This window comes from Manis javanica, chromosome 3 (genome assembly GCF_040802235.1).
Source record: "Manis javanica isolate MJ-LG chromosome 3, MJ_LKY, whole genome shotgun sequence".
In the NCBI taxonomy this organism is placed as follows: domain Eukaryota; kingdom Metazoa; phylum Chordata; class Mammalia; order Pholidota; family Manidae; genus Manis; species Manis javanica.
Window position 1 is genome coordinate 149,203,099 of NC_133158.1, and position 20,511 is coordinate 149,223,609.

The 20,511-nt window shown below is 42.7% G+C and overlaps 2 protein-coding genes across 23 annotated transcripts in view; one reads left to right on the forward strand and one right to left on the reverse strand.

Moving 5' to 3' along the window:
* Positions 1-20,511, forward strand: part of LOC140848477 (uncharacterized) — a 103,322-nt gene that overhangs the window by 51,988 nt on the left and 30,823 nt on the right. For 8 of the 22 annotated variants that reach the window (XM_073232196.1, XM_073232197.1, XM_073232198.1 and 5 more), the window contains one exon: positions 3,646-7,331. The exons of 9 other annotated variants lie outside the window; for them this stretch is intronic. In XM_073232196.1, coding sequence (XP_073088297.1) covers positions 3,707-5,482 — 1,776 coding nt within the window. In that variant the 5' untranslated portion in view covers positions 3,646-3,706 and the 3' untranslated portion in view covers positions 5,483-7,331. Of the gene's footprint in view, positions 1-3,645; positions 7,332-8,359; positions 20,349-20,511 lie in introns of those variants that run through there. 5 more of the 22 variants (XR_012129433.1, XR_012129418.1, XR_012129423.1 and 2 more) reach the window with 1 other exon arrangement.
* Positions 1-20,511, reverse strand: part of ARHGEF26 (Rho guanine nucleotide exchange factor 26) — a 126,634-nt gene that overhangs the window by 18,241 nt on the left and 87,882 nt on the right. The window contains exons 11-12 of the mRNA XM_017668217.3: positions 20,356-20,510; positions 7,237-7,446 (exon numbers count right to left, since the gene is read on the reverse strand). Coding sequence (XP_017523706.2) covers positions 7,237-7,446; positions 20,356-20,510 — 365 coding nt within the window. The remainder of the gene's footprint in view (positions 1-7,236; positions 7,447-20,355; position 20,511) is intronic.

A 20,511-nucleotide genomic window follows, 5' to 3' on the forward strand; every position in this document is an offset into this window, starting at 1 on the left:
GGCCACTCACCAATGCGGGCCTAGCCGCGGCCATATTACAGAGCCACAAACAAGCCAGGATCACTAACAGAAGTATCAAATGCTTTCAATGCGGGAAATTAGGACATATAAAGAGAGAGTGTAGGAGCCCAGCTTCAGAACAAACAACCCAAAAGACCCCTGAGTTGTGCCCTAAGTGTAAGAAAGGCAGGCATTGGGCTAATGAGTGCCGGTCTATTAAAGATATAGAAGGGAAACCCTTAGAGTTGCCAAAAAACGCCCAGAGGGGCCCCCGTCACCAGGGCCCGCAAATATATGGGGCAACCAGCACGCAAGTGTCATTCGGGAACAACCAGGCCCCCCAAGGAGAGCCACTTCAGGTTCCGCGGGATTGGACATCCGTGCCACCACCAGAATAGTGTTGACTCCACAGATGGGAGTTCAGCCTATCCCTTCAGACTTTAAAGGCCCCCTACCACCAAATACCATTGGGTTACTCCTAGGGCGCTCTTCTGCTGCATTGAAAGGCCTGGTAGTTCATCCCGGAGTCATAGATCAAGATTATGAAGGACAGGTAAAAATCATGTGTTCGGCTCCCAGAGGAATCTATCCTATATCCCCGGGAGACCGCATAGCCCAGCTCTTAGTTTTACCTAGTCTCCACGCCAATTATCCTGCTACCAACACGGAGAGGGGAGAAAGGGGCTTCGGCTCCTCTGACTGGGATTCAGCCTTCATAGTATTAGATTTAGCAGACAGACCAAAATTAACTCTTCAAATAGAGGGAAAGAGCTTTGAGGGAATCCTAGACACTGGAGCAGATAAAAGTATTATCTCTGCAACCTGGTGGCCCTCCAAGTGGCCTGTGACCCAATCCTCACATTCATTACAAGGTTTAGGATATGAGTCAAGCCCTTCAATTAGTGCCAAACCATTGAAATGGCGAGCCCCTGAAGGACAAGAGGGTACAGTCACCCCTTATGTACTCCCTCTACCGGTCAATTTATGGGGGAGGGATGTCATGAGAGACTTAGGCCTCAAACTCATTAATGAATACTCCACCCCCGCCCAAGGCATGATGATGGACATGGGATACATCCCTGGCAAGGGGCTGGGGAAACACCAACAGGGACACATAGAGCCCATCCTGCCCAAAGTAAAGAATGACCGTCACGGCCTGGGTTTTTCATAGGGGCCATTGAAGATGCCATGCCCATACCTTGGCTCACAGAGGAGGCCGTATGGGTTCCTCAGTGGCCCCTATCCTCTGAAAAATTAGAAGCAGCTCATTGCTTAGTGCAAGAGCAGCTCCAAGTGGGACACCTAGAACCCTCTGTGTCCCCATGGAACACACCCATATTTGTAATCAGGAAAAGGTCAGGATCATGGAGGTTGCTTCATGATCTGAGAGCAGTAAATGCTCAAATGAGAATGCTTGGACCCGTACAACGGGGACTGCCACTCCTCTCTGCCTTACCCAAAGAATGGAAAGTGCTCATAATAGATATTAAAGATTGTTTCTTTTCTATACCTCTAAGCTCCAAGGACAGGGAAAGATTTGCTTTTACTTTGCCAGCTATTAACCATGAACAACCCGATGCCAGATTTCAGTGGAAGGTCCTCCCTCAAGGAATGGCAAATAGCCCCACCATATGTCAACTGTACGTTCAGCGAGCGCTAGACCCAATTCGTAAGACCTATCCCACGCTAAAGATCATCCATTACATGGATGACATCCTTCTTTGCTCCCCACAACCAGCGGAAATAGAAGAAGCATATATAGATCTCACTAGATCCCTAGAAAATTGGAGACTGAATATAGCAAGCGAGAAGGTCCAAAAATCTAGTGTTAGCAAATTCCTAGGAGCAACCATTTACACAGATGTAATTTGCCCCCAAAAGCTTGAGATAAGACATAATCAATTGCGAAATTTGAATGACTTCCAAAAACTCCTAGGGGATATTAATTGGTTGCGCCCATACTTAAAGATACCCACCACTGAATTGACTCCACTATTTAAAACCCTAGAAGGAGACCCACAACTAACGTCACCGCGCTCCCTCACACCTGAGGCATTACAAGCCATTCGCAAAGTAGAACAGGCTTTGATGACAGCACAATTAAATAGAGTGCAATCGAATGAACCCTTTGAGTTGTGTGTCCTTCCCACCCCAGAGCTGCCAACAGCAGTCTTATGGCAGCACGGCCCACTGATCTGGATTCATCCCCAAGCCTCTCAGGCTAGGACAATAGAGTACTATCCAGCAGCCGTGGCCAAACTTGCTTTGAGAGGAGTAAAAACCTCCATGACACATTTCGGAGAGGCTCCAGCTAAAATTATAACCCCTTACAGCGTAGAACAGATACAAGTATTATGTGCTATGAACGATGATTGGGCCATACTTGCTTACAGTTTCTCAGGAACCTTTGATAATCATTTCCCTAAACATCCCCTCATCAACTTCGCCAAAAATCATCTCCTAGTATTTCCTCGGGTCACTAGCCTAACCCCGCTGCCTCATGGAAAAACAGTTTACACGGACGGGTCTAAGACAGGCACAGGTGCCTATGTCCATGATGGCAAAGTTGTGACAAAAGGCTACACGCCTGACACTCCACAAATAGTGGAATGTCGCATAGTCTTAGAGGTCCTACAAATCTTTCCTGAACCTTTAAATATTGTGTCTGACTCCTGTTATGTAGTTAATGCAGTCAAATCTCTAGAAGTGGCCGGGCTAATCAAAGCGTCCAGCCCAGTAGCCACTTTGTTCAAACAGATACAATCAGCACTACTTCATAGGCAATCTCCTTTGTATATAACTCATATCAGAGCACATTCAGGCCTTCCCGGGCCTATGACCCAAGGCAACCACCTGGCAGACCTCGCAACCAGAAATATAGCTTTTCCCCTGCTAGACCCTATCACCACAGCTTCAAAATTCCATACACAATTTCATGTCACTGCCGAAACACTGCGCAAGCGGTTTAGCATAACCAGGGCCGAAGCTAGGAACATTGTCCTTAGCTGCCAACATTGCTGCAGCTTCCTTCCCACACCTCATGTTGGGATCAACCCCAGAGGTATTAGGCCTTTACAAGTTTGGCAAATGGATGTGACGCATATTTCGTCTTTTGGGAAACTGAAATATGTACATGTATCCGTGGATACTTGTTCAGGAGTCATCTTTGCCTCCCCATTGTCAGGAGAGAAAGCTTCCCATGTCATCCAGCACTGCCTTGAAGCTTGGAGCGCATGGGGGTTACCACAGATTCTGAAAACAGACAATGGCCCAGCCTATACCTCTACAAAATTTGCTCAATTTTGTCATCACATGGGGATAAAACATATCACTGGCCTTCCCTACAACCCACAGGGTCAAGGGATTGTGGAACGCGCGAACCGCACGCTCAAATCCTATTTACTTAAACAAAAAGGGGGAATTGAAGATATACCCCCCACACCAAAAACTGCCATAGCCCTAGCACTTTTCACTATAAATTTTTTGAATCTGGATGCTCAAAGCCATACAGCAGCGGATCGCCATAATCAGTGGCCAAAAGACCCACAAGAACTAGTAAAATGGAAGGACGTGTTATCTAACCAATGGAAGGGCCCGGATCCAATCATAATCAGATCCAGGGGAGCTGTGTGTGTTTTCCCCCAGGGTGAAGAAAATCCCTTCTGGATCCCGGAGCGCCTAACGAGGAAAGTCCTAAACAAAGGAGATGACTTCGCTGTACCTCCTGACCCTGCTCCTGACACTGGAGACCCCGACTCAGGGAGTATTGAGATGGGGAATCCTGTCTGCCTTTCCTAAGCCTATGCCTGTCCGTTTCAATGCAGCCGTTTTTCCGCGCTTTTTCACTACCAATACTAGTATGAACTTGCCCTACTTAGTTAAAGACACCCTAGTAGCTCCCCTGGGAGAAAACCGATCCTTCGTAACTAATGGGTCATTATGCTTCACCACTCAGAATCTAGCTGGCTGTATCTCCCTGAAACGGAGGAAATACGGATGGTTCAGTGACATAATTCTAGAGGCCAGTAGCCTCCCCGTTATGTCAGCTAAATTTGAAGGGCCTAATAAGGAAGGGAGCCCGTCCTATAAGAACATGACTATCCACCAGATGGTTCTCTGGATCAATGGCACATTTGTACACTCTCCCAGGAACAATTCCACCGACAGGCCTCGTCAACCCAAATATGCCTCCCATTGTGTGGGCGACTATGAGGGAGAGCTGTGGCCCTGGACTGACTGTCAGTCAACTGTAGTAACGTGGGCAACTGAGAGGCAGGAGTTTACCATCTCCCCAGATATGGAGGGACGGCCAGCCAATGAGGCTTGGTGGCCAGTAAAGGTGCTCGAAGGCGAGTTTCGTCAGCAGCTGAGCATGAACCCCTTCCATAAATGGATGCTGTGTGGAGTCAATGGCTCGTGTACCGACCTCTCCCCCTTTTCCGCCCTCCAGGGTGGGGGAATCGGTGTAAAAAATATCACCTTTTGGTGCGAGAATAACCACATGCGCGCACACTGGAACATGATCATGACCCATAACAATGAGAACTACACGTGTTCAGCAAAATCAGGTCCAGAGTCACCTAATTCCCTTTTTCCACCTTCTCCAGTATGCGTATACCCCCCATTTCTGTTTATCTTATCCAATAGTAGCTTTGACTCCTGCTCCAATGAAACCTGCTTTCTGTCTCAGTGTTGGGATGCGCGTAACTTTACCAATGCTTTGGTAGTCCGCATCCCCCGTTGGGTCCCTGTTCCCGTAGACGCCCCTAACACCATGACTCTGTTTCGAGAAAGGCGCGATTTCGGTGTTACAGCCGCCATAGTGCTCCTGATCTCCGCGACCGCGGTCGCAGCCACCGCCGCTGGTATAGCTTTAGACACCTCCATCAAATCGGCTACAGAGCTCAATAACCTTGCAGCCTCAGTAGCTTCTGCCCTGGACCAACAGTCCACACTTGATGGCAAACTGAAAGGAGGAATAATGATCCTCAATCAACGCATAGATCTCGTGGAGGAACAAATGGAGGTGCTCTGGCAAATGGCCCAATTGGGATGTGAGCGGAAATATCGTGCCCTCTGCATCACTAGCATTCAATATAAAAATTTTACACGGGCAGCTAATCTGTCACGAGACCTGTCCCAGTATCTTTCAGGAAACTGGTCCCAAGACTTCGATGGGACACTAGAAGAGCTGCGGCGAGAAATTATCCACATCAACTCCACCCGTCTAGATATCTCCGTAGCGGAAGGACTCTCTTCCTGGTTCCTCAGAGCTCTCTCCCACGTCAAGGAGTGGGCGGGCATGGCTGGGATGGGCGTGTTCCTGCTTGGAGGTCTCATGCTCTTACTCTGGTTGTTATGTAGACTCCGCAACCAACATAAGCAGGACAAGGTGATCCTTGCTCAAGCCCTAATGGCGATAGACGTTGGCGCCTCTCCCCAAGTGTGGCTCAACATGCTTAAGAAGGAAGCTCGGCTTTAGCTTGAGGTAGCTCTTGCACCCTGAGCCCATGTGGCACTGCACCAGGCCCGAGTACCTCAATGCTTAATCACAGCTTTCTTTAAGAAGCTCATGGTGCAAGAGGGTTGAGAAAAAGGGTCCAAACCCTTTGTACCAAGCGGTCCCAACGCCAGCCAGAGGATGCGAGGCAAAGCACTGCAAGAGGTCTTGGACCCCTCTGAGAGGCATGCCTGACTGCATAGGGGTAGATGCCCAGAACCCCTCTCCAAAAAGGGGGCATCAGGAAGTATGATGGAGGTCAGGCCTCTGTCTCCGCCTCTGCTGGCAAGTTCCGCCTTGAGCTTCTGTTAGACAAAAAAGGGGGAGATGTTGGCAGCCGTGCTCAGAAAATAGCGCCCCATGCAGGGCAGCCGGAAGGCCCCGAACTTCCTAATGACAAATCATCCCACACCACTAAACTACATGCTAATTGCGCCTTGGCATAAGGACCAATGAGACCCACCAAATGGTTATGCTAATAAGGCATATGGAGCCGCACCAACCAGGTCAGAGCATGAGAACTATATAAGCAAGCCTCTCCTTCCCCTCTGGGTCCTGCCCAACTCATTTGTTTCACAAAGAGCTGAAGAATAAAGCTTTCTGCAGAAGAATCCTGCTGTTGTTGCATGCTGTTCTTGCCGGCGAGGACAGGGCACGCGACAAATTATCAGGGAAATGCAAATGAAAACCATAATGAGATATCACTTCATGCCAGTTAGGATGGCCAACATAGAAAAGACTAGGAACAGCAAATGCTGGCGAGGATGCGGAGAAAGGGGAATGCTCCTACACTGCTGGTGGGAATGTAAACTCCTTCAATCATTGTGGGAAGCAATATGGAGGTTCCTCAAAAAACTAAAAATAGAAATACCATTTGACCCAGGAATTCCACTCCTAGGAATTTACCCAAAGAATACAACTTCTCATATTCAAAGAGACATATGCATCCGTATGTTTATTGCAGCACTATTTACAATAGCCAAGATATGAAAGCAACTTAAGTGTTCATCAGTAGATGAATGGATAAAGAAGATGTGGTACATATACATAATGAAATATTATTCAGCCATAAGAAGAAAACAAATCCTACCATTTGCAGCAACATGGATGTAGCTAGACGGTATTATGCTTAGTGAAATAAGTCAAGCAGAGAAAGACAAGTGCAAAATCATTTGTGGAGTATAACAACAAAGCAAAACTGAAGGAATAAACAGCATCAGACTCACAGACCCCAAGAAGTGACTAGTGGTTACCAAAGGGGAGGGAGGGAGAAGGGGATTGAGGCGTATTATGATTAGTGCATATGGTGTGTGTGGGGTCACGGGGAAGACAGTGTAGCACAGAGAAGACAAGTAGGGACTCTGTGGCATCTTACTACACTGATGGACAATGACTACAATGTGGCATGGGGAGGACTCGATAATAAGGGTGACTGTAGTAACCACATTGTTTTTCTTGTGAAACCTTCATAAGAGTGTTTATCAATCATACCTTAATTAAAAAATAATAATAACAACCTCCATCTCTTGAAACATTGAGAGGATCACAGGAAAAATATGAGTATCTGTATAAAGCACCCAGACCCAGCTCCAGGCGCGTAATAGGTTCTCAACAAAAAATAAATAGTAGCTACTGTTCCCTGTTTTTAGGGAGTCTATAGACCCAGAATAGACCCTTCTTTAGGTAGAGAAGAAGGATACCAGGTATTCTGGAACCCTCTCCCTGGGCATACTTACTGTGTCTCAGCCCCTAGCAGCATTTCCACTTTCTCATTCGCATGGTTGCTGAGGACTGTCAGAGTAAAGAGGTGACTGGCAGAGCTCTGTCTTGAATAAAGCATTGTGGAACTGTTCTTCCCTGGAGAAGAATTAAGCTCTTCATTATCACAAGATTCCACCAATAGCTGATCTCTTAAAGAATAATCATTGACGTTGTAACTTTCTTCACTGTAAGGAAGAGTGAAAAGAAACATGTCAGTAATTCAGTGGATAAGACTGTGGTATTGTCAGTTTACTATACAAGCAAAATACTGCCTTCTGATCAAGTCTATTTGTTGTTAGGGTAATAATCTGTATTAATTGGAAGTTCAAAAGGCAGATAGATCATTTCCAAACCTCTCCTGAAACCAGCACAGCCATATTCAAAATACATAAAATATTTCTCCTATCAAAATGAGGTTTACCAAAGCTCACACAATTTTTATAAAACAGGAAACTGAATAATAACTTCACAAATAAGGTTATATTTTTAAAAGGTCCTTGTTTACCAGAAACAAAGCAATTTTGAGCACAGCAGGAAAAACTTATAATGTTGTCTAGACATCTCAGACATGGACTTAAAATAGCCAAGGACTGAGGATAAAACCAAAAATGAGAAAATTAAAAATGAAAGAGAAACCTCAAGAGCAACAACATCAAAAATGAGAAAAAAACAAAACAAGATGAACAAGGGCTTCCCTGTTACCCTCCTCTCTCTGCACCTCCTCTTTACTCTTTTGGTTCAACTCCCAAGTTAAAGATGCCCTGTGAGTCCAAGGTCCCTATTTCCAGTTTAAAATGATTCTGCTTCAGACAAAGAAACCTGAGGCACCCTAAGGCTCTGCACACACGTGTTCAGGTGATGCCCTGACCAATGACACTGTGTAGGTGTAGTCTGTATTCACAAAGAAATAAAAGGCAAAGAAATACGTATGCTATAAAGCCATCATTGAAGATGACTCAAGTCCCTAAAGGCCTGCAGAGTCACAGGTGACACAGGTGGTTTCACCTGTTAGGCAGTCCCCAAGAGCTCACAGGAAATTACTGTAAACTAGGATGGACAAACTAGTTAAGTCTTTTTTTTTTCCTTCTTCATTTTCAGAGTTCAGATTTTCTCCAGCGTCGACCCGAATACAAGCAACATTGGCTAGTGTGTTTTACTGATGCTCTGATTTTTGGTCTTTTGAGGTTAATTAGAGACAGACAGAGTAGATAAATTTGTAGAACATTTTTTAATTGTTCTCTTAAGTGATGAGAACTACACCACATTAAAATCCAGGGTGACTATTTGACCCAATGGTCCTCCATTATGCCCGTGGTCCTCCAACGTCCAACTTGGACTATTAGCTATGGCCACCTTATCCATAGCTACTGAGTTCACACCAAGATATCTGCTTCTATACATCTGCACATCTGTGTCATTGACTAGGCCTGAATTGGGGAACTTCTCCCAGTGTTTTGACTTCTGAATCTAAAGCAGGACACAGGAAACACATTTGCCGCCTCCTTTTTTTAACTGATGCAATAGTAACCCATCCAATATTGTTATTTACTGGACCTGTATACTTCCTCATTACAACATAAATGTTCACAACTTCTTCACTACTCTTTTAATGAATTTAATATTTAAAAAGCTTAGATTCTATTTAACAGTAGTGAAATAAATGGATTATTTATCCTTGACAGTTATTATTCAAACCCAATGGAACAAAAACAGAAAAGTAGCTCACTCTTGCCAGTGTGTTCCTGCTCTCTCTCTCCCCCACATGCACACTCATGTGCTTACTCAATCTCATAAAGTAAAGGTTCAAAAAAATTGTATTTTCTCTTCACTGATTCCGCTAAGTACTGAATGAAATTCATGCTCCTAATGTCAACCGTACCTAATATCTCTCTGATGCTAATGAATTTAACAGAAAGTAGCTCTGTGTTAAAATATGTGCTTTGGCAAAAGAAGAGGGGAGAATCTTTAGCCAGATGCAGCTATTTGCAACCCTATTTCCCTCCTCTCCTTACTCACCCACGTCCAATAAGCACAAAGTAGGCTAAGCTGTGTTGGAGAAGAAACCCCTTTCCTGAGGGAAGTTGATGCTAATCAGACTTTCCTATGTTTGTCTCCATCATTTAGCAAACATATGGTTTACATAGTCTCTGAAACAATTTGGATCATGTAATTAGGAAGTTAAATTGCTCAGAAAAAGGCAAATGGAAAAACCACCTTTCCTCACATGGAGAAGTTTATATGTAGACTTCCTTTGATTGTCTTATATGCGCTCCAAGTTTACCAGCTGCTCATCAAGGCTGCTTTGTGCAAGCAGCCTCTGCTATCAGGTGCAGCAGTCAAATCTATAGAAGTCTGTGGCTCTGTGGTGTAAACAATAATGGGTCTCCCTGTTGAAACCCACTCAAGTCCTAGTAACCTTTGTTGAGATTCCTTTCATTTCTTTTTTTAACAAGATAAAGAACTGTCAGTACACAACAGGATATGGTGGTAAATACATACCCCAATTCTTCCCTCAGGGAAGGCATTCTTTTAGTAAGCAGCTCAGATAGTGTTTGGTTCCACTGTATGCAACCTAACAGCATGGGTTGAAAAATGATATACCTTATTGTGAGTAGTGCCTTTCTTTAAAGAGATTAGTGTGGAGCCCTTTTAACTTTCTAGCCCACAAATTTCTATGAAGGTAGGAATTTTTCCTAATGGGCACACATTTATTACTTTTAAATCAGGACAACATTTTACAATTGCATACAACATACATGCATTTAAAAAACACCAAAAGTACATATACACATATGCAGTAGTGAGTAAAGGATGACAGACACTAACTTCAGCACAGGACTTATTCTGGGAAGAAGGAGGAGGAAGATGGATTGTGGTGGTAAGACCTTACATCTATCTGCAGTATTATGTTAGGTTTTTGGTTTAAAAAGGAGCTGGCAGTAATATGGCAAAAAGTTACTCTTTTAAATCCGGATGATAGGTATGTTAGTGTTTGATAATTTTCTGTGTGTTTGAAATATTTCACAACTTAAGGTAAAAAAATTTTTTTAAAATAAATGCATAGCTATAAACACTATCATCATTCCAGGGGTCTGGGGATGACTACAGGTGCATCTGAAGTGACCACTGGGCAACAGAACTGTTCCTGCCCTACAAACAACTGATTATGTGCAGATGACATCATTGACTGAAAATATATTACAAGACAGGAGTGAATTCAGTGAAGTGGTTGGGTGAAATAAAAATAAGGCTTTCCTACATATGAATGATATTCAGAAAACACAGTGGAGGAAGCCATCTTATTTATAATAGCCACAAAACCCATATAATATTTAGGATTAAACTTAACAAGTTCCTGCTCTATGGAGACAGCCTTCAAATTCTTCAGAAGGCCTGAATGGATAGGTAAATTTGATATTATAGAGGTATCAGTTCTTCCTAAATTAATATATAACTTGAAGTAACACAATCCCAACAAAAGTATAAACAGGACTTTTGGGAAGGGGACAAAGAGGAAGAACAGTCAAGCTGATTCTACAACATACAAAAAAATAAACATGTAAGAACAGTCAGAAAAACTGCAAAAGAATGAGTGTGAACTAGCTCATGACATTAAAAACATAAAGCTACAATCATTCAATACAGTTCTGAGATGGGGGCATGAGCTGACAGATGGATTAGTAAACAGAACAGTGGGTTCACAAATTGACCCCATACACATCTGGGAATTTAGTATATGATATAGGTGGCATTTTAGATCTGTGGGGAATTGATGGGTTAGTCAACAAGTAACATTGGGACATCCGGGGAAGCATATGAAAGATAAAATAATTTGGATTCCAATCTCACTCTGTAAACTAGGATATTTCCTTGGGCCCAAGCTCTGAGTAGGCTGAGTCATGAAGAGGTGGGAACAGATCTGTCTGCTGGGCAGACCCATCAGCCTGCCTTGTGACCAGGGAGGTGCTTTAAATATGCAAATACCTTAGGGAGAGTTCCTACCTCAACCCTTATTAGCTGACATCTTAAGTACATAATAAAGATGACCAGGAATGGGCAAGAGGCTATTTGGCCAAGATGAGCCAGGAGTGTAAAAGGAAAGACAATGATGGGGGAGGAGATGGGGAAGGGTTAGATAACGAAGGCCAGCATTCCCATAACTGACTGTTCCTCAGAGCTGACTGTGAGTTGTCTGACATCCCACTTTGGCATTGTTCTGGAACTTTCTTTAAATAGCCAAAACCTAACAGGTGGACCTAACCAGCACCTCTAATTCTTCCTTTAATGAAAGAGTTAAGTTAAATTTAAAAGAACAGATGCTATCAAGAATTATCCAAAACAAAACACAATTATCTACATATATCGCCAAGATAGTGATATTTATTTTTCACCTATTCAGTAGCTCTCTTTCCTTAGACTGTGTTTAACACATTCACACAGCTTCCCTGTTCTGAAAAAAAATCTTTCTTGAATCTGCTGTGCCAAGACAAATGTCTCCTGAGCTAGCAGCTGCCTGTGTTTTGTATTCTCAGACCATGTGCCTGCATGTCGTGATGCTACTCCCCAAGGGCATCATTGCCCAGCACACCCAAAACCAATGACCTGCATTTCACCACTACTCTTGAAGCTACAGAACGTGATGATGTTGAGCTCCTGTGGCCTCCTGGAACTCCTGTCTTCCTCTTCTAATGTCTCCGTGACATTTCTAAGTCATCCTTCTTTTGGATCATTCTCTAAGATCCTCTCCTAGACCCTCGCTCTTCTCTTGGAGATTTATAATGGCTCCACCAGTCTCCCAGGGTGCTGATTCACATGAGTCCATGGGGTGTTGTGACATCAAAGGAGATTCTTCCTAGTTCCTTTCAAGACATGTATGAGAATTCTTCCTCTGCTGAATTCAACTTGTTTTTCTTCCTTCTGAAAAATATGAATTCTAAAGTTCCACATTTGATCTTGTGCCTAATAAAGATGACATACTGAGAAGCACACTATTGATGTCTGGGGTCAGACAAAGCTGGGCTCAAATCCTGCTCTGTGACTGAACAAGACACAAAGACACTCTAATTAAACATGTCTGGAATGGGAGAAGAATATTGAACTAGACTGAAATTTATTTCAAGTGAAGAGGTCAAAACACTTTGTCACATGACTGAAGTTGATCTCCATTTTAAAGCTTGGTTTTAAATTATACAAGCAAGTTTTTTTAATGAAATAATATACAATTTTAAAGGAATCAAGTGGAGAATAACAGGCAGAAGTACAGACTTGACTTAGAAATCCAGTTCTATCACTCACTCTGTGATCTTCAATAAGTTAGCAACCCTGTGTTTCAGTTTTCTCATCTGTTACATGGGGGTAACAATGCCAATCTCTTTGGATTGGTGTGAAGATTAAATGAGCTAATACTTCTATTGTTGCCTGTAAAGCTCTCATCACCATGTACGGCTCACAGCCAGCAAATATGAGCTATTATTTAAAATTTTCCTGACAACATCATGCATTTCAACTGCCTGACATTTTGATAAAAAGCTTGGTAACCAGAGGCGCTTTGCAAATAGGCAAGTGAATTAAGCATAATTATAGAACTAAGTATCTATGTCGAGAAATTTGTAATTTGGCAAGTGCCCAGACTAGCAAAATAAGGCGTGGAATTTATCCAGAAGCTGATTTCAAACAGCCTTACTTGCTCAGTTCCTCAAAATAATTCTGAAGACTAACAAACATATCACATGCTTCCTATGTCATTGTCAAGAATATAACAAATAGTGGAGATCAGGATCACACTGGTTGGTACGATAAGTATCTGTTGTGATTCACTGTCACCAAAACAGATGGCCAGTGACCCACAGCAGGACTAGAAAGCCCCCATTCCCATCACCAGGGACCTGCAGATCCCACAGCCCAGGGCCCCGGATGCTGACAGGATGCCCTGAACCCACACGCAGTCCTTGACAAAGAGGAGACGGCAGGTCCCGGGGCTGTTAGCACCTCGCTGAAGCTTTCCCCCTGGCATAATCAGAAGTAAACAAGCACTGAAAAACAAGCAGGCAGTTTCTTAAGTTGGTAACAAGGTGACTCCAAATTACCAGAGTAACCCCCACACATCAATTCAGGTTGACTTCACTGACCTCCTTAAACTAAGGGGAAAAATATACTGAATTCACTTTTCTCAGCCACAGACTCATAGTATCTAATACCAGCTGTGAGGATGTTATAAGAAAATCGCTTCTACGAAAGTGCAGAAAAGATTCACATCAACTTATAAAAGAATAAAAGTAGATCAATAGTTATGCCTCACTCACCTGTCATCTGCCATAGGTTTCTGATGGGGAGGGAGAGGCATGGAGTTAAATGCCATTTATTCTTAAGGCCGTATTTCAGAGGCCATAAATCCAGGTCTGAACTAGAGTACACCCCAACATTCAGATGTGTAGCAATGGGTAAAAATTTCAAGCCATTTTTAAAACAGTAAAACATTCTAGAAGTAGAAGGGCAGTAATTTGTGCCAAGACCTTTAGAGAGATAGAAACGCAATACCAGGAATATAACTAGCAGGGACTATTCCCCATGTTAAGAGCTTTATATGCATTAGCCCATTTAATTCTCACAGAAATTCCATGAAGAAGAGGAATTGAATTATTATTCCCATTTTGCAATAAGAATACTGAGGCTTTGAGAGATTAAGAGTAACTTGCTCCAAGTCACACAGTAGGATTTGAGCCCAGTTGCATCTGGCCCCAGACCTCAATACCATGCTTCTCAGTTGCCTCAGGTTTCAACAGTGGATGGTAATGTCAGGTCTTCTTACAGACTAGACGAAACAATACATTTACCCACAATGTCAGGAGGATCAAGGGTATATGGGGCAGTCAGAGAACAAGAGGAGGAAGAAAAAAGAAACGTGGCTCTCATTTCTCTCCCACCTCATCTCACCACCTTGGATTAGAACCCATTATCACAGTCAGAAATAACTAAGTTTTATATTCCAGGAATAAAAGTGCTTTGACTCAGACAGCCTTATGGTCTTTCCTTTAACCAAGATAGTCTTAAAGTTAATTTCCTGAGAAGGGAGCTTATTCTGTAGAGGAAGAGAGGCAATGTCAGGTGACTTCAGTTTTCTACAATGGGAAAGCCTTCAAAATGGAAAAACTCAGAGTGGGGCCAAACTAGGCCGTGACCCTTTCCAGGGGGTTTGCATGGCTTTAAGCCATGGGGCATTCACACTGCTTGGGAAAATGCAAATTCTAATTTAAATCCTTGAACTCATGATAATGAACTGGTCATATCCTATTACAGAAAATCCTTTTTATAAACCCTGAGGATTTCTAACATGTCACAGAGTTCAAGTTATGTCAATACACACAATATTTATGGAACCAGAATCAGGAAGTGAAAACCTACTCTCTTAAATGTCTGCAGGAAGGAAATCGCTGACACTAGATCAGCTAGAGGTAGAGGAAAGCTCGCAAATGCAATTTTATACGAGCTCTAATTTTCTCCTATGAGAAAGTACAACCATAAAACACCTCTTAACAAAAATTTGCTTTAGAAAAGTTATTTATCAAAACAAAAAAAAGTGTAAGTTTCTAGGCTATTTTTCCCAATGACATTATAGGATGGGGAAAAGGTGAAAATATTCTAGTAAAATTAAATCAAGAAGTAATAACACGAAGAAACTGTTTAAACAGAAGGTACTGGGGTCAGAGACTCAGACTAGCACAGTGGCTTTGCTGAGAAACCTTGCAAAAGAGTTTATTTCCTCTTCCTCAGTTGCAAAATGAAAATGGAAATAATACTAGGTTGCGGTGATAACTCAATGATATATGCTGCACATACTGGACTCTGAATGCAGTGAATAGCACACTGTATGTGCTCGCTGGTACAGGTTCTTATCATCATTATCATTGTTGCTACTGGTCTAACTAATTATTTCAGGGAATACCTGAAAACATCAGGGTTAGATCATTTGTATATAGAGAACTGGGAGAAGGAGAAAAGAAAAAAGCAGGGCATGATTATATTTTCTATGATAGAGAACAAGACTAGACTAGATTTCTGCATGCTTTTGGTATATGCCCAACACCCAGACCTGGCCCATCTATCAGTGTACCCCAAATGTGCTGAGGGGCACACCTGAACAGGTAGGAGAAAAGGCACTACCAAGAGATACTCACACACAGCTGGAGGACTAATATCACACAAACGAAAGGGGCTTCTAAGTCTCCAATCACTTCTGCCTTCTTTGAAACTAACACACCTGACCCCCGAATGTATCTTAAAGGTGAGGTTTTAGTTCTTTCAAAGATCTCTTCCTGTTTCTCAGACTACTCATATATTAATTGGTGTTCTGTGGAAAAGAGGTTTCCTGGTTGTGGAAATGTCTATTCTCTAATCAACTGCCAGCCTCCCCTACTTCTTGTCCTTCAAGCGTGTGCCCAGCCCCAGGGGATGCACCATGGCTGACCCAGCACAAACATGGCTCTCCTGTTCCCTTTGCCATATGCTGGCTTTCCCAGCCTGCCTTATGACAAGTCTTGTGACCCAAGCCTGACCCATGAGATACAAAAAGTCTTCTGGGGATTGTCTGGAAAAGATTTTCCTCTGCTGATAAAAAAGAAAAGCCACTTGAGGAAAGAACCCCTTGGTCAGCCTCTGTTCCTCACCTTTGCCTCCCTCCTATGTCTTTGAATGAAACCATGATGCGTGGACCTGCAGGAGCCATCCGCAACCATGAAACTACATGCACAGGGGCAAACAGTGAACAGAGCATAGTGCAGCTGAAGGGTGGAAAAGTGCTGGGTTATTGGTGACTGCTGGCCCCACTGCCCACCCTTACTCTCATGTTTGGAGAGAGAGGTAAATGTCTTTAGTGCCTGAGCCACTGTTATTTGGGAATTCCGTTACATACAGCCAAAAGCCCTCCTAAGTGATCTAAGAGTGATGGAGACTTAGGGCTCCCAAGTCTACCTGACTTCTGTGTGTGTGTGTGTGTGTGTGTGTGTGTGTGTGTGTGTGTGTGTGTAATAAATACTACAGCATCTATGATGCTCACACCATTTTGTATGAGTATGCATTCACTTGCAGATCAAAACATTAGTTGACACAATAGTACAACATAAAAGCAAGCCAAAGAACTCTTCCTCTACAGAGCACAACTGTGCAAATATAGTCCTAAATGTTTTTCAAATTGAGGTTAGGTGGCATTTATGCATAAGTTTATAGGTAAAGCTCCAAAGGATATGAGAAACTACATGGTAAAGCTAAGTGAGGTAGTGGTGATGGATTGGGGGTATGCAGGGGGACAGATTCTGTTCTCCAAAAAAGTCTGTTGATGTCTTAACCTCTGGTGTCTATCCATGTGACCTTATTTGGAAATAAGGTCTTTGCAGATGTAATCAAATTAGAGTGAGATCATTCTGGAGCAGAGTAGGCCCTAAGCCCAATAACTGGTGTCCTTATAAGGAGAGGGAGATTTCCAGACCCACAGAGACATGGGAGGGAATAAGGCCCTATGAAGACAGAGTGATTTGAGTTACGCTGCTAGAGCTAAGGGACCCAGGAGCCCAGGGGCTGGAGAGGTGAGGCAGGATTCTCACCCAGGGCCTTCAGAGAGAGCCTGGCCCTGCCAGTATCTTGATCTCAGACTTCTGCCTCTAGAACTGTGAGTTTTAAGTTCCTGTTGTTTTTAGGCCATAGTCTGTGGTACTTTGCCACAGCAGCTGTAAGAAACTAACAGAGAGTGAAAAACTGTTTTTAGCTTCAGAAGAAATTGGGAGGGAAGACCGAAGCCAGATACAAGGCACTGAATGAGATAATAAAAGACAGTTAACTACCTTACAGAATAAGTCTTTGGGAAGTTTGAAACTATTCAGGGATTGGATTCAGTTTTCACATTTCAAAACTGGGGATAATAGTACTTAATCCCTAAGGTTATACATGGGGTACAGTCTGTATAAGGGAGTGGATAATTTATTGTAAGTTATTAGTAGGTACCAACAGGTTAGCATAATAAGTTATTACTCATTAATTTACAACACAGTAATCATTCCTTTTTCATTACAACATGACTATCATTGCTGCCTCAGGTCTGACCAGTTTGCACACCCTTACTTCTCTGTGGGCAGAGCTAGTTGATGGTGTGCCATCACTCCAGAACAGGGCTTCTCAACTGGAGTGTGACTTGTGCCTCCCCCTACCCCCTGGAATATGACAATGTCTGGAGATGTTTTTGGTTGTCATAACTGAGAGGGAGGTGCTACTAGTAATAATGGGTAGAGGCCAAAGATGCTGCTAACACTACAAAGCACAGGGCAGCCCCCTGCAAGAAAGAATTGCCAGGTCTCAGTGGTGCTGAGCTGAGAACTCTGCTCTGGAAGCACCTAGAGAACCTGCAGTCAAAGCTTCAGCGGCCAAAGAATTCACTTTCTTATTCCAAATAGCCAAACAGGTTATGTATTCCTTTGACACTTGGTAGAAGAGACATTAATACAGTGACTTACAAACAGCCCAGAGTTCATGGAAACTCAGAACTTCCCTTTGGTATTCTCAAAAAAAGTGAAAACTGCTGTCCTGGAAGACAGCCACATGGTCACCACCCACTCTGCAAGCACTGATACCCGCCATGCACAAGGCCGAGAGGCAACACACCCCAGCCATCTGCGGAACGTGTGCAACATAAACCATCTGCTAGACTGGATCAGAGAAGGAAGGCTCACTGTCCTCCCAGGCAGTCTCTCCCAGTATCCAGGGAGGCTTGCGGAGGCTGAAAACCACTGGAGATCCAGCAGCTAAACCCCTTATGTGAACACTGGAATGACAGGCAGTGGGTGGTGGGAGTAGGCCTACAGAGCCAGCACAGGTGATTCTTCTTTATATCTTGTTGCCAAGCCTAAATTATCACCTTGTTCAAAGCTGTTGTATCTCTTCTGCTGCTGCCTCTGGCATGCACAGCATTTGCAGTTCTCTCCTTGAAGCTACAGTATAAATATGGCTACACATACTGTACATTTTTAGCCAGGCCTGTTTATCAAGTCTCCGTGGCTTGCTTGTCACCCTCACCAGATATTCAGGTCATAAGCAACTTGAGCCTCCTGTGCTATTCTCTGAATCAAGAGCACCTTAGAGATGTGATGAGTTAATTGGTGAGGGTAAGAAAACCCCAGGTTTGGTAAAGTTTAGTTAGGTCTAAGGTTGCCCACTCCACTGAAGCTGTCCATCTTGATCTTTCTTTTATTAATAACGCAAGTTCAAACATACCTGAGCAAATACAAGTGGGGTAGCTAGGAAGGTAATATTAAATATAATTGCGAAACCTCCCATTGAAGGCAAAGTATGTAGCTAAGTACAACAGCATATACCTTACTCCTAACTTTCAAAAATCTATTATTTGGGAGTTCTATGTACATTCAAGATTAAAAGCTGTACTATACTGTTTAAATACCCTTAATGTTTTCATCAAGTCACTGAAGACATCATAATCAAAAGTACATTTACATTTAAAATTGGCATGGTGCTGTCCATGTATATTTTATCATTAAAATAAAAAGTTTAGTTAAAGCTTTTGGTTGATTGAAACAGAACAAATATTTCAACAGCTGGAAGATGTTAAAAGTCAAGAGTTCTGGCATTTGAAGAGTCATATATAATATTACTCTCCTCCCAAAACAAAACATTTCATGAAAGCCAAAGAAACATGCTATCTCATAGAAAACCAACAAAACATAAAAATATGAAAATTAAAATTCCTCTCCCATCTTTATTTATAACATTTACATAGTTGCTAGTACTATTTAAACTGCCCCAGGTAAAAGAAATAGTTTCTTCTTGGAGTTATGGAAACTCTATTTTCCTAAGTATGAAAAGTGATCAATAGCATCTTTATGTATTTACCAAAGTCAGATTATGGCTTTTCAGAGTAGACCATGAAGTTTTCATTTGGCTAGACAGCCAAGCAGCTGAAATAATTCATAATACAATCAGATCAAAAGGAGCAAGAAGAAAAGCTCAGCCTATGTTTCAATGTAGTTTGAATCTTCAAGCTAAAATGTCAGCAACTCAGAAGTAGTATTTAAGGAAATATTTCATAATAAATTTGGGCATTTATTTTATATATTCATGGAAGCCTGTTTCTGATTCTCTTCACCTTGTCTACATTATATCCCATAAACTACCTTTACTCCTATTATATTCCAGCAATTTAGCCCACCATTATTGCTTTCATCTGTGGAAATAACGTACTACAGATTTATGTTTTTTGTCTAAGTTCATAGTCTAGGAAAGATGGAATATATGTATGTAGAACCATCAGGAAAATATTTTACAGTCCTATATATCCTAGGTACAGTTAATACAGAGTGTTCCCTAGGGAAAGGCAGAGCTGAGGGGAGTGTGTGTTTGTGTGTGTGTGCGTGCGTGCGCGTGTGCTCACGTGTCTATGTTTTGGGTGGGGACACTTAGAAAAAATACTGTAGAGCAAAGGCTTGCACAGTATTCCACCTGGATGTTTCCCTAGAGCTGGACATGACCGGAAGTCTGAAGTCAGAATAAACACGCAGCAAAACAGTTGATTTACTTTATTCCCTCCAGAAGGGAGTGTTGGAGTATTGCTAACATTTTCCCAATCACAGGGAACTTGTTTAGACTAGCAACCATTAAGAGCAGCGGGTTTTTATCAAGTTACAAGGACCAAGAGAGTTGCGCACCAGCTCAGCTGGAGCAACTTTTATCTGTTCTATACAAAGGTTCTATAGCAGAAGTTTTTTTAAAAAAGGGCAATAGGGAATAATGAGAGTGTTGCCTACCCAGAAATGTCATGAGAATTTAATGATCTAAATATGTAAAATGTTTAGAACAATGGCTTGCACACTGCAAAAGTTCCTTAAGGGTTGGCCTGAATGATGATGTGGATAATGACTTGAGTCTTTATCTTTGTGGGTAATTTAAAGAAGATAAAGCACAGATGCTACAACGATTCGCTGCAGAAACTCTACTCCTACCGTATCAAGCCTTTAAGGGATGATGACCTCTAACAGGTGTTTGAATCACAGAGATTTAAAACTGGAATGGGCAGCCAGCAATGCCACAAAAAGGCTTACCTCTTCTTCTTGGTGATAATGAGCACGTCATTAAAGAGAAAGAAGTAGACTGGCTGTTTGGATGTCCTCTTTGAGAAAAGCACAGTATCTTCGACATAGGCCGTCAACTCACCTCTTTTTACCAACCAACGGGAAGAGGAGACTAGAGGAAAAGGC